We start from the raw sequence: 12,558 nt of genomic DNA, 5'->3' as shown, positions 1-12,558 counted from the left end.
ATTGACCCTTAAACTCTACTTGAACTATGACTCTATGAGTTGAGTGTTGGCATTTGGTTGACTAAGGTGGTTACCAATGACCAGTGCCTCATTGAAGTGAAGGTAACTTTTTTTGGTATCTCTGTCAGGTGAAACATGGCTACTCCAAGCGGGTGTGGTGTGCCCTCATCGGTAAAACCCTCTACTACTTCCGCAGTCAGGAAGACAAGGTACACAACTCATTCACTTATACTCACACGCTCTACCCTCATCTATCTTCCCATTCACCATACCAACGCGCAGTGTGCTTGTGTGCCCCCTCAGTTCCCCCTAGGTCAGATCAAGCTGTGGGAGGCTCGGGTGGAGGAGGTGGACAGGTCACGTGACTCGGATGAGGAGCTGAAGTCATGCGGGAGGGGCTTAGATGCCACGCCCCACACCATAGCTGTCCATCCCCAGGAGCAGGGCCCCACCTACCTGCTCATTGAATCCCGACATGAGAAGGTATGAGAGGAGCCAAAATCAGTATGGATGCATGGTAGAGAACATCCCATGATAAAAAGCCAATACAGTATGGTCACACAGACACAAATATTACCTACAGTGAATACATTTTAGTACGTGTTCCACATGCTACAATCAAACCCACAACTGTGGTGTTGCAAGCACCATGCTTCACCCAACTGGTAGATACTGCTAATACTGCCGTATTTAGCCAATATATACTGTACAGTGCCTATCATAAGTACCCCCCCCACACAGATTTCTTCACATTTTATTGTGTTACAAAGTGGGAAAATGGTCAAAGATCTACACAAAACACTCTGTAATGTCAAAGTTAGATTTTGTTTTGAATAAAACACACATTTAAATAGGTATTCTAAGGTATCTAAGTCAATAGATGTTAGAGACACCGTTGTCAGCAATTACAGCTGTGAGTATTTTTGGGTAGCTAAGTCGCTAAAATCTTTAAACACCTGGATTGTGCAATTTTTTAGCATTGTTCTTTTCATATACTTCAAGCTCTGTCAAGTTGGTTGTTGATTATTGCTAGACAGCCATCTTCAAGTCTTGTTTTGTATTACTATACAGTATTACTACTGTATTACTATAATGCCTTGTTGTAAACAGGATGCATGTTTTGGAATATTTTTTTTCTGCATAGGCTTCCTTTTCATTTGTATTGTGGAGTAACTACAATGTTGTTGATCGATCCAGTTTTCTCCCATCACAGCCATTAAACTCTGTATATATTTTAAAATCACCTTTGGCCTCATGGTGAAAACCCTGAGCGGTTCCTTTCTCTTCGGCAACTCATTTTGGAAGGACACCTGTGTCTTTGTAGTGACTGGGTGTATTGATACACCATTCAAAGCCTAATAACTTTACCATGCTCAAATGGATTTGACACTGCAGCTCAGTGAAAGGGCGGCACACAATTGGCCCAGCGTCGTCCGAGTTTGGCCGGTGTAGGCTGTCATTGTAAATAATAATTTGTTCTTAACTGACTTGCCTAGTTAAATAAAGGTTAAAAAAAAAGATTTGTTAAGCACATTTTTACTCCTGAACTTATTTAGGTTTGCCATAACAAAGTGGGTTAATACATTTATTTTTTTATAAATTTGTAAACATTTATATAATTTTCTTTTCACTTTGACATTATGGAGTATTTTGTGTAGATTGGTGACATAAAATCACAATTAAATACATTTCAGTGTGAAAAAATCCAACGGGGATGAACACTTGATAGCCGCTAAAGCTATGTAAAAGTTCTGTCCTGTCTTCTGGTTTCTTTAGGATGCTTGGCTGTATCACCTGTCGGTGGCAGCGGGCACCACTTTGGGCAAGGTGGGCACAGAGTTTGAGCAGTTGGTGGGCAAACTGCTCAATGTGGAGGGAGAAGCAAGTGAGTGTCATACTGCTCTTCCTGACTTTTGTCTGTTTCAGTATCTCAACAGTTATTCACTTTCAACAGCTGAAGAGCCTATAAGTCGGGCGTGCAAGACTTCTCCTCAGTATGTCAATAGTTTTGACTGCGCTTTCCTAACTTGCTCTTTTTCTCTTGCTCTTTCGTTCAGACTCTCAGATCTGGAGACACCCCATGCTGTGTTTCAGTAAAGAGGGTCTGGTCTCTCCGCTCACCACCCTGCCCTCTCAGGCCCTGCAGACTGAGGCCATCAAGTTGTTTAAGGTAGGATACACACACAAACACTCACGCACACACACCAACAGACATGTACACGCAAAGAGAGTTAGTTAGCATTGCAATCGTTTGACAATAAATAATATTCAAAGAGCTATGTCCGTTTTTTTCCAGTGACTCTCTCCTCCTTTCTCTTTCTATCTCTCTCTCTCTCTTTCTGTCACCCTCTCTCCCACTCTTCCAGACATGCCAGCTCTTCATCAACGTGGCCATCGATGCTCCAGCTATTGACTACCACGTGTCCCTGGCCCAGAGTGCTTTGCAGGTGTGCCTGACCCACCCAGAGCTACAGAACGAGTTGTTCTGTCAGCTCATCAAACAGACAACCAAGAGACAGCCCCAAGGGCAGCCCTGGCCCTTACAGGTACATCCACACTCTTACACCACCCGGGGGCAGCAGGAGTCCATGTAAAACGACATACAGTCCACACCTGACAAACCCAATGGCTTGTGGCGGTCATGAATAGATTGTTGTGAATGCGTTCAACTGTAGCATGCAGAGTATGTATTTGAATATGAACTCGTGAACTGCAATGGATTTAAACAGAGTTTGCCCTCATCCACTGAGTGTACAAAACATTAAGAACACCTGCTCTTTCCATGACATAGACTGACCAGGTGAATCCAGGTGAACGTTTTGATCCCTTATTGATGTCACCTATTACATCCACTTCAATCAGTGTAGATGAAGGGGAGGAGACGGGTTAAATAAGGATTTTTAGGCCTCGAGACAGTTGAGACATGGATTGTGTATGTGTGCCATTCAGAGGGTGAATGGGCAAGACAAAAGATTTAAGTGCCTTTGAACTGAGTATGGTAGGAGGTGCCAGGCGTACCGGTTTGTGTCAAGAACTACAATGCGGCTGGGTTTACAATGCAATATTAGGAAGGTGTTCCTAATGTTTAGTAGACGGAGTTAACACATCGGAGTGTATGTTTGTATGTTCTTCTACAGGGCTGGCAGTTCCTGGCTCTGTGTGTGGGTCTCTTTCTGCCCCAGCACCCCTTCCTTTGGCTGCTGCAGGTACACCTTAAGAGGCATGGAGACTCAAGGTGAGCACACACACACACACCCACACGCATGCAAATTGTCCCTAGTCTGACTTCCTAGTCGCTCATTTGCTAACCCAACCCTGTGTTTACCTGCGATTTGACTGTACTTTCCCCTGTGTCTCTCTCAGAACAGAGGTGGGTAAATACGCTATCTACTGTCAGAGGTCGGTAGAGCGGACACAGCAAAAGGGTGAGCGTCAGGCCAGGGCGTCCCGTATGGAGATCCTGTCTATCCTTCTCAGGAACCCATACCACCACTCACTGCCCTTCAGTGTACCTGTTCACTTCCTCAACAATACATACCAGGTACAACACATACTCTCTCTACCAGTTAGTGTACACAGGGAGAGAGACACAGGTGTGCATGCTAGGGTTGCAAAGCTACCGGTAATTTACCAAAGTTAACGGAATCCTCTGTAATTTTGGTAACTAACAGGTAATATATGGCCGTCTATGGTAACTTTGGTCATTTATACTTAAATAACTTTTTAACTCTGCAACACTTTCAACTATTTACTTTTTTCACAACTGCCACCAGTTTGGTATCAAAACATTTACAACAAAGAAATTTGACATAGTAAAATAAATCAAATATATTTAATGCTGAAACCCTCATATTAAACACCAATGGTATTCACAAAATAATCTTATTTGATTATTTTATATATTCTACATGTGATAAGGCCACACAGTGAGATAATTACAGACACCTGTGATAATCTGAAGTACCCAAAAGGCCACTAGATGTCATCTGATAAAAAAAATAAAGTTTCAGGTAATATACCCTCCCTATGCAACCCTAGTGCACACACACACACACACACACACACATTTACAGTGTATTTTACCCCGTACAGGTAGTGGGCTTTGATGCCTCTACCACAGTGGAGGAATTTCAGTGCAGACTGAACCAAGACACAGGCATCAGGAAAACTGGTCAATCAGGCTTCAGCCTCTACACGGACGACCCTACTGGACGAGAGCTGGAGCACTGTCTACAGGGGGGCATCAAGGTCGGACTGAATAGCTGGCCACATTCACAGAATCAACACACAATTAAACATTTGGGACAATATCTGCTGTGTTTATTAGAAAAGCACTTAAAGGGCAATTCCGCCACTTTTCATCCTCATATTCATTATCTCCAGCACTATACCCGTGTCTACATATGTAAAAAATGGCGTGTTTCTATGATCTGTGGTTAAAAAGATCAGATTAAAGGTCCTATAAAATGCTTCTCTATGATTTTTTCCCCCCAAAGTTTCTCGCCAGAGGGAGGGTATTTTCTTGATCCCCACGTCAACGCGAATCTCATTGCGTTTGAAAATCACTGTTTTTACAATGTTTCAACTTTTGATAATGTCACCGGGGAGAACTTTTTAACCTGATATTTGTTTGTACAAAACGTAAAAATGTGCCGTTTTCACATATGTAGACACTGTTATTGTGTTGGAGAAATTGGTGGAATTACCTTTATTCATTTCTTTTCAACAAAGCCTTTGTCACCAAAGCTGCGTGTCTTCCTCTCTCGCAGATCTGTGACATCATCTCCAAATGGGAGCAGGCCTCCAAGGAGCAGCACACGGGCAAGTCTGAGAACACCAGGACTGTCAGGCTCACCTACAAGAACAGGTAGATTTGACACTTTACATTCACATACTGTTTGTATGTAGAGATCTCATTCGCCACCAGTCAACCTTTTGTAACACTCTACCTGTGTCTGGGTGTGTCTCTGTCTGTCTGTGTACAGGCTCTACTTCTCTCCTCAGGTGAGAGGTGAGTCCGAGAGAGAGAGGCTGCTCCTGGCCTACCAGGCCAACGAGGCCATCGCAGCAGGACACTTCCCTGTCAACAAGGAGCTGGCTCTGGAGATGTCTGCCCTGCTTGCCCAGGTCTGTGACGTCCATATGCCTACTGTATATCATCACATAAGTTATACACATCATTGGTGTATTTTCTCTCTCCTCACTATCTGCCCATTGTAAATGACGTATCATCTATTCTGCCTTTGTCTATGTGTTGAATGGGGAATTTGCAATTGTATTGAATGCCATTGCAGTACCCCTAGCCTGGGTGTGAGCAGTTTGCCAACTTGTCATTGTCTCACCTTGTTTTGAAAGTCAACAGTGTATTCAGAGTTGCAAAATATAGACAGGTTTAATGGGAACCATTTAAAGTATTCCCACTCAGTAGTGGATATTAGACGGTATCGCACTGTAAAGCCTAGTGTCTCCTTTTTAAATGTTAATGTCATTGGTTTTGGTTTCAGGTGGAGTTTGGAGATTTTGAGCGTCCGTTCTCCACCCCAGCCAGCCCCAACTCAGCCCAGACCAAGTCCAACCAGACCCTGAAACAGGTACTGGAGAGGTTCTACCCAAAACACTACCGCAGGACATCCACCGAGGAACAACTCAGGTAAGCTGCTAGAATGTGTTATAGTATACAGACCTGGGTTCAAAAACGTTTGTCTGGACATGATTGACGCAATGGAACCAATAGAATAGTTTTAAAGGTGCAAAGCCCGTCCATATGACACCAGGGCACGCTAAAGCAAATGCTAAAAGCATTTGAAAGATTTCAAATAGTGTTTGGACCCAGGTATGCTATTATTTCCTTCTTTACCCAAGTTATACATACCTCTCGAGGGGTAATTATTATTCTCTCTTGGTCTGATTCACATACTTTTAGTTATTTATTCATCCCCCTCACACACACTCTGTCATTGATGAACTACCCTCTCCCACCCCCCAGGCAACTGCGCCAGCGTCTGTCCACCCGATGGGCATCACTCAGGGGTCGAAGTTCATCCGAGTGTGTACGCATCTACCTGACTGTGGCCAGGAAGTGGCCCTTCTTCGGGGCCAAGCTGTTTGAAGCAGAGGTGTGTGTGTGTGTTTATGTACTGGACAAAGACCAATGATTTTATTTAAAAATACTTCCACCTACACATTTACCTATTGAACATTTACCTATTTGTTGACATTTTGGGCTACCTCATCATTGGCCACACTGAGCATTGGGTTTTTTCTATTACCTGCACCACACAAAGAGACAATGTAGTGGTGCACACATTACTATTGGCACTTTTAGAAACAAAAAAAACACCACAGAAATGGCTGTGTGTTGTGTGTGTGTTGTGTGTGTGTGTGTGTGTGTGCTGGCACAAAATGAAACCCATACATCAACCAGCTGGACGATATACTGCAGGTACACACTTAGCCTTACAAGGTACAAGTTAGCCTTTATAAAAGCCATGATTTAGTCAGCAGTGTGTTTTATCGTCCAATATCAATCAAACTTTATTTGTCACATGCTCCAAATACAACAGGTGTAGACCTTACCGTGAAAGGCTTACTTACAAGCCCTTCACCAACAGTGCAGTTCAAGAAAGAGTTAAGAAAATTTTTACCAAATGAACTAAAGTAAAAAATAATAAAAAGTAGCACATTAAAAGGCTCCTTAACAGCTTCTACCCCCAAGCCATAAGACTGCTGAACAATTAATGAAATGGCCACCGGACTATTTACATTGACCCCCTCCATTTGTTTTGTGCACTGCTGCTACTCGCTGTTTATTATCTATGCATAGTCACTTCACCCCTACCTTTATGTACAAATTACCTTGACTAACCTGTATCCCCGCACATTGACTCGGTACCGATACCAAATAAACTCAAAAGAATCAAAAGTAACACAATAACAGAACAATAACGAGGCTATGTATTGCCTTGCGGTAGCAGAGAGAACAGTCTATGACTTGGGTGACTGGAGTCTTTGACAATTTTTTTGGGCCTTCCTCTGACACCGCCTAGTATATAGAGGTCCTGAATGGCAGGAAGCTTGGCCCCAGTGATGTACTGGGCCGTACGCACTACCCTCTGTAGCGCCTTACGTCAGATACCGAGCTGTTGCCATACCAGGCGGTGATGCAACCGGTCAGGATGCTCTCGATGGTGCAGCTGTAGAACTTTTTGAGGATCTGGGGACCCATGCCAAATCTTTTCAGTCTCCTGAGGGGGAAAAGGTGTTGTCGTGCCCTCTCCACGACTGTCTTGGTGTGTTTGGACCAGGATAGTTCGTTGGTGATGTGGACACCAAGGAACTTGAAACTCTCGATCTGCTCCACTTCAGCCCCGTCGATGTTAATGGGGGGCCTGTTCGGTCCGCCTTTTCCTGTAGTCTACAATCATCTCCTTTGTCTTGATCACATTGAGGGAGAGGTTGTTGTCCTGGCACCACAAGGCCAGGTCTCTGACCTCCTCCCTATAGGCTGTCTCATCATTGTCGGTAATCAGGCATAAATATGTGTTCCTTGCATTGATAGAAGATGTTAACCACCTATCGCTCTTTCTCTGTGCTCTCCCCTGATTTGTCTCTCTGACCCTGTGATCGTTCAGTCCATCATGCCCTCTCCAGAGCAGGGTGCCCGCCTGTGGCTGGCAGTGCACGAGGACGGCATCAGCGTGCTGGAGCACAACTCCATTGTAAGCATTTCTACAACCATCTTTTCATATTTTGGTTTGTGCACGGTTTCCTGTGGTTTCCCACTAGTCTCTCCGCTCACTACGCCCATCACTCTCCATGTTCCCCTTTACTGTGTAGAAACTGCTGGTGTCCCACCCTTATAAGAACCTGATGACGTTTGGAGGCTGCAGGCAGGACTTTATGCTGGTGGTAAGCCAGAGCATTGGCAGTAATGCTACCAAAGACAAGCCCACAGAGAAACACCTGTTCACTATGGCCACCTCCAAGGTTAGTGTGTGAGGCACACAAGAACACACTCTCCCTATCCCCCTCTCTCTCTCTCTCTCTCCCTTGTGCACTCTCACTCTCCTGCTCTCTCTCTCAACATCCATTTCCGATTTCAGAGGCTCAGGTTAACTATGTGCAGGTAGATTTGCACTTATGTAAAGAGGTGAAAAGGTTCTGTTTTGTTTTGCAGAACAGGGAGATGACCCTTCTCATCTCCAGTTACATCAACAGTGCCCATCAACAGAAAGCCGCCACCCACCACCTCTCTGCCCCTGCCTTGCTGGTGGCTCAGCCTGTCAATCTCAAGAGCAAAGAGCTAAGGAGTAAATCACCACCAGCGGCGGGCAGACCTAGCAAGGCACCTACTCTCCTGTGATCGCCCTTCTACAAGCTGCAAGTACAGCTACATACATTTATGTCAGGCCAGGGGATCAGCAGAGTACATGGAATCAGGGTTGTGTTCAGTAGGTACGAAATGGAGTGAAACAGGGGGGTACAATCTTAACCTGTCCAATAAGAAACAACCATTTACTTTTCCCATTGCAAAATGTTGTGCTACGTTGTGGCATAATGACGCCACCCAGTCTCGTCTCTGATCACGTGACAGGGGACTGACGAACTCCAGTGCAGAGACTTATGGCATGGTACAGTGGGTACATGGTTACAATGGTCCATAGTGAGCTTTTTCTCATCCCTGTGCACTTTAATTCATCCGCTGTAGATTCTTCTGTTCGCTCACCAAAGAGCAAGGTCAGTGTTATTTATTGACAGACAGCCTTAAACTCTAAAGCCTTCTCTAGTTTAAGCTTCTCAGTATTTTATATTGCTTGTTTTATATTCTTTGTAACTTTGTACACAGTTTACTTCCTGCCTTTTAACTTTTGTACCTCTGTTATTATAATAATAATTTTGGGGGTGCTTATATTTGTCCTGTTACACACAAGTGTGTACTCCAAATGTTTGTTGCATATCCCAACTCCCCATTAGACACCCACAAGGAGTGGGGTCACGGCCAGGGTCGCCGTTGTATAGGGCCTCTATATTTTTCTTCTGTTATTACTATGACGTATAATGCCAGTTTCCAACAGAGGACCTTTTTTTTGTTCATATTTCTGGGTGTGAGATAAGGTAAAGGAAACCAACACGATCAGCCTATGATATAGCCTTAAAAACAAGTGCCATGTAGAACAGGATTACTGAAAGGATATAGGATAACATAGGATGTTGTGGTTGGCTGCTGTTTTAGCCAACTGGTCCATTATGGTTGGAGTGGAGAGATGAATAAGCTTACTTCATGCAAAGTTGGTTGCATGTACAGTATTGAGAAAGACTGCTTTATGAGTAGTTGGTATGATAAAAGTCCAATGCAGCTGTTTTTTAAAATCTCAATACCATTTTCTGGGTAACCATTAAGTACCTTACTGTGATTAAATTTTTTCAAGGACTTTCTGGGAGTGGCCTGAGTGAGGGGCCTAATTGGAGGGATGTGTAACCTTAAAACCAGCCTTTATTGACAGAGATGAGGGCAAACTCTCTTTGTTATTGGTCTATTAACTTATCTCGCCTGGTGATGTCACTTGGCGGTGTCAAATCCCACCCATTCAAACAAGCTGAAATGTCAGGCGCCCTTTTCAAACAGCCCTTACACTAAAAGGGCATTTTCACAATTTCACAGTATTATTCCAACCTTTATAGTGTGGAAATATATCAAACACAGGAAAATCATGTTTTAGACTGCACTGCCCCTTTAAAAGATGGCGCCCTATGAAGTGGTGAGGAAATACTACATAAATACTGCATCAACTTCAAACTCCCTTGCTAGTTATATACAATCATGTAAATAAGAAATTTGCTCGAAAGTAACTTCAAAATGATTTATTGTTTTGTTGAATAGTCATGACTGGTTCAAAATATCTGTCTTAAGATGGCGGTGGCGAAGGATATCATTGCTACATTCCAGCGAAATTCTTAGTTATATGATTGTATAACTAGCAAAGGGATTTTGAAGTTGCATTATTTATGGGCTCCCGAGTGGCGCAGCGGTCTAAGGCACTGCATCTCAGTGCTAGAGGCGTCACTACAGACCCTGGTTCGATTCCAGGCTGTATCACAACCGGCCGTGATTGGGAGTCCCATAGAGCGTCGCACAATTGGCCCAGCGCGTCGTCCAGGTTTGGCCGGTGTAGGCCATCATTGTAAATAAGAATTTGTTCTTAACTGACTTGCCTAGTTAAAATAAAATGTATTTATTATGAAGTTTGGCAAACCAGCTCGGGCTAGTTGCGCATGTGCGCCAATGCACACTAGGCTAATTCAGGAGACTGCGAAAATGTTGATTAAACAGTTCAGAGACTGACATTTTTTATTTTATTTTACATTTAACCTTTATTTAACCAGACTGAAATGAATAAATCAGATGATTTTTAATCAAGGAGAGAGAATCGATGTTACAATCCTGAAATCAGCTATAACTGTCAATAGTAAAACAAAGCTTAAGACAATGTTAGAGTGAACCCTGAATACAGAAAATGAATGGTGAAGTCTCTACCGGACACGGTAGACTCCTACTCACCACCACCCTTATCACCTATTGGTTAATGAGTGGCCTGTTGTGTGGGGAAACTGAAATGGTCCAAAACTCAACCTAGATTACTGGTAGGTGACCAGTGACCACCATGTTTTTTTCAATTATCCTTTCAGAACAGCCAGGATGAAGAATGAGGGAACTACTTACCAGTATTCAGTATATGTGTTGTGGGCCTGTGAGGGGGGAAAAAGTAAAGGAGTGCAGTTTTTGTATTACAGTGGAAGGAGTTTGGGAGGGTGTGACAGTTGACAAATTGAATTTAAAGCAAAGCATGACCCATTTGTTCCATTTTGCATGACGTTACTTTAAAGATGAACTGGAAAGCATATTTTTCATTCATTAGAATCTGAACCCGTTTTGAACTGTATGTTAGTTGTTTCTTATGCGTGTTTTTGCTGTTCATGCTGTGTGTCATTCCCAAATACAAGCTTATACTGTATGACTTAGGTATTTATTTTGATATGCCATACATTTATATAAATATATGTAGAATTCATCTTTTGAAATTGTCATTATTGTACAAATATTTAAATAAACGCCATTGGCAAACTGACACCATTAGAGTTGTGCTTCTGACATGCATTTGGAATCCCCACAGAGATGGTCCAGGGTTAACCGACTGCCTGCAGCCATTTTGAACTGTGTAATTATCCTATTAAAACAGGCTTATTTCAAAAAAACCTGTTCCAAAATATACAATATCTCCCAGTAGTATTGACTGTTGTTCTCTCTGTGGCTGATGCTGTGGAGGTTTCAATAGGGCCATTCGGGGAACTGACACACCCTCATTCCAGGAACAGTGGGCGGAAGGGGAATATATGACACCCAAACCTGTCTAAACTAGTTAGAGAGGCACTTTGTGTTCCTTAGGAGAGGAGGAAAACAGAAGAAGAGTTTAATGGGAAACATAGGGAAAGCAATTTGTAATGACTATTGAAAATGTCAATTATACATTTTTAAGGCTATTTTTGTATATTTGTGTAGTATTTTAGTTCTTGTTTTAAGGAGTAAGAGAAACTCCAGTGAGAAAGGAAGTCCTTTGTCAATAAGTCATGTACCAAATGCATGATTATAACAGTTTTACATGCATGATTATAACAGTTTAATCGATGTTGACACCTGGAAACACCTATGACAGTGACACTTCCAAAAATGCTACTTATTCGTAGCCATACTGCTAGTAAAAGAAGAATCTCCAGAACCAAACACCAAACCCAACAATGTGAGTAAGCTGAGACAGGTTTTCCATAGTTAGCTTCTGGTGTTAATAATGTGGAAATTATCTCTTGCCCTGCACCTTTCAAATGCAACACTGTTTAAGAAGGTCAATCGTAACCCTTGGAATTTTGGCTAATAATCTCTCTCTCAGATGGAGATACACTATTCAAATAAAATCAAATGTTATTTGTCACATGCGACGAATAGACCTTATAATGAAATGCTTACTTAACCAACAATGCAGTTTTAAGAAAAGTACAACAATTATTTTTTTTACAAATAATTCAAGAGCAGCAGTAAAATAATAACGAGGCTATTTACAGGGGGTGCCGGTTAGTTGCGGTAATTGAGGTAATATGTACATGTAGAGTTATTAAAGTGACTATGCATAGATAATAACAGAGAGTAGCAGCAGCGGGGGGGGGGGGGGGGCAGGCAATGCAAATAGTATGGGTATGGGTAGCCATTTGATTAGATGTTAAGGAGTCTTATGGCTTGGGGGTAGAAGCTGTTTAGAAGCCTCTTGGACCTAGACTTGGCCGTGCGGTAGCAGAGAGAACAGTGTATGACTAGGGTGGCTGGAGTCTTAGACAACTTTTAGGGCCTTCCTCTGACACCGCCTGGTATAGAGGTCCTGGATGGCAGGAAGCTTAGCCCCAGTGATGTGATGCAACCCGTCCAGGATCCATTTGCAGAGGGAGGTGTTTAGTCCCAGGGGCTGTGTTCCAAACACTTAAGACACACCCTCGTCCACTTACCCTCGCCTT

The 12,558-nt window shown here is 43.0% G+C and overlaps 1 protein-coding gene across 2 annotated transcripts in view; it reads left to right on the top strand.

Moving 5' to 3' along the window:
• The window catches only part of plekhh2 (pleckstrin homology domain containing, family H (with MyTH4 domain) member 2), a 71,785-nt gene extending 60,654 nt beyond the window's left edge, over positions 1-11,131 (top strand). For both annotated transcript variants that reach the window (XM_071379976.1, XM_071379975.1), the window contains exons 16-30: positions 129-209; positions 304-483; positions 1,777-1,885; positions 2,058-2,170; positions 2,367-2,546; positions 3,138-3,235; positions 3,364-3,541; positions 4,093-4,248; positions 4,770-4,867; positions 4,986-5,127; positions 5,505-5,650; positions 5,987-6,116; positions 7,632-7,718; positions 7,837-7,986; positions 8,177-11,131. In XM_071379976.1, the coding sequence (XP_071236077.1) occupies positions 129-209; positions 304-483; positions 1,777-1,885; positions 2,058-2,170; positions 2,367-2,546; positions 3,138-3,235; positions 3,364-3,541; positions 4,093-4,248; positions 4,770-4,867; positions 4,986-5,127; positions 5,505-5,650; positions 5,987-6,116; positions 7,632-7,718; positions 7,837-7,986; positions 8,177-8,362 (2,034 nt within the window). In that variant the 3' untranslated portion in view covers positions 8,363-11,131. The remainder of the gene's footprint in view (positions 1-128; positions 210-303; positions 484-1,776; positions 1,886-2,057; positions 2,171-2,366; positions 2,547-3,137; positions 3,236-3,363; positions 3,542-4,092; positions 4,249-4,769; positions 4,868-4,985; positions 5,128-5,504; positions 5,651-5,986; positions 6,117-7,631; positions 7,719-7,836; positions 7,987-8,176) is intronic.
• The last annotated feature ends 1,427 nt before the right edge of the window (positions 11,132-12,558 follow it).

The sequence above is a fragment of the Salvelinus alpinus genome, chromosome 32, assembly GCF_045679555.1.
Source record: "Salvelinus alpinus chromosome 32, SLU_Salpinus.1, whole genome shotgun sequence".
In the NCBI taxonomy this organism is placed as follows: domain Eukaryota; kingdom Metazoa; phylum Chordata; class Actinopteri; order Salmoniformes; family Salmonidae; genus Salvelinus; species Salvelinus alpinus.
Note: the sequence above shows the minus strand (reverse complement) of the source record. Positions and strands in the feature narration are given on the sequence as shown.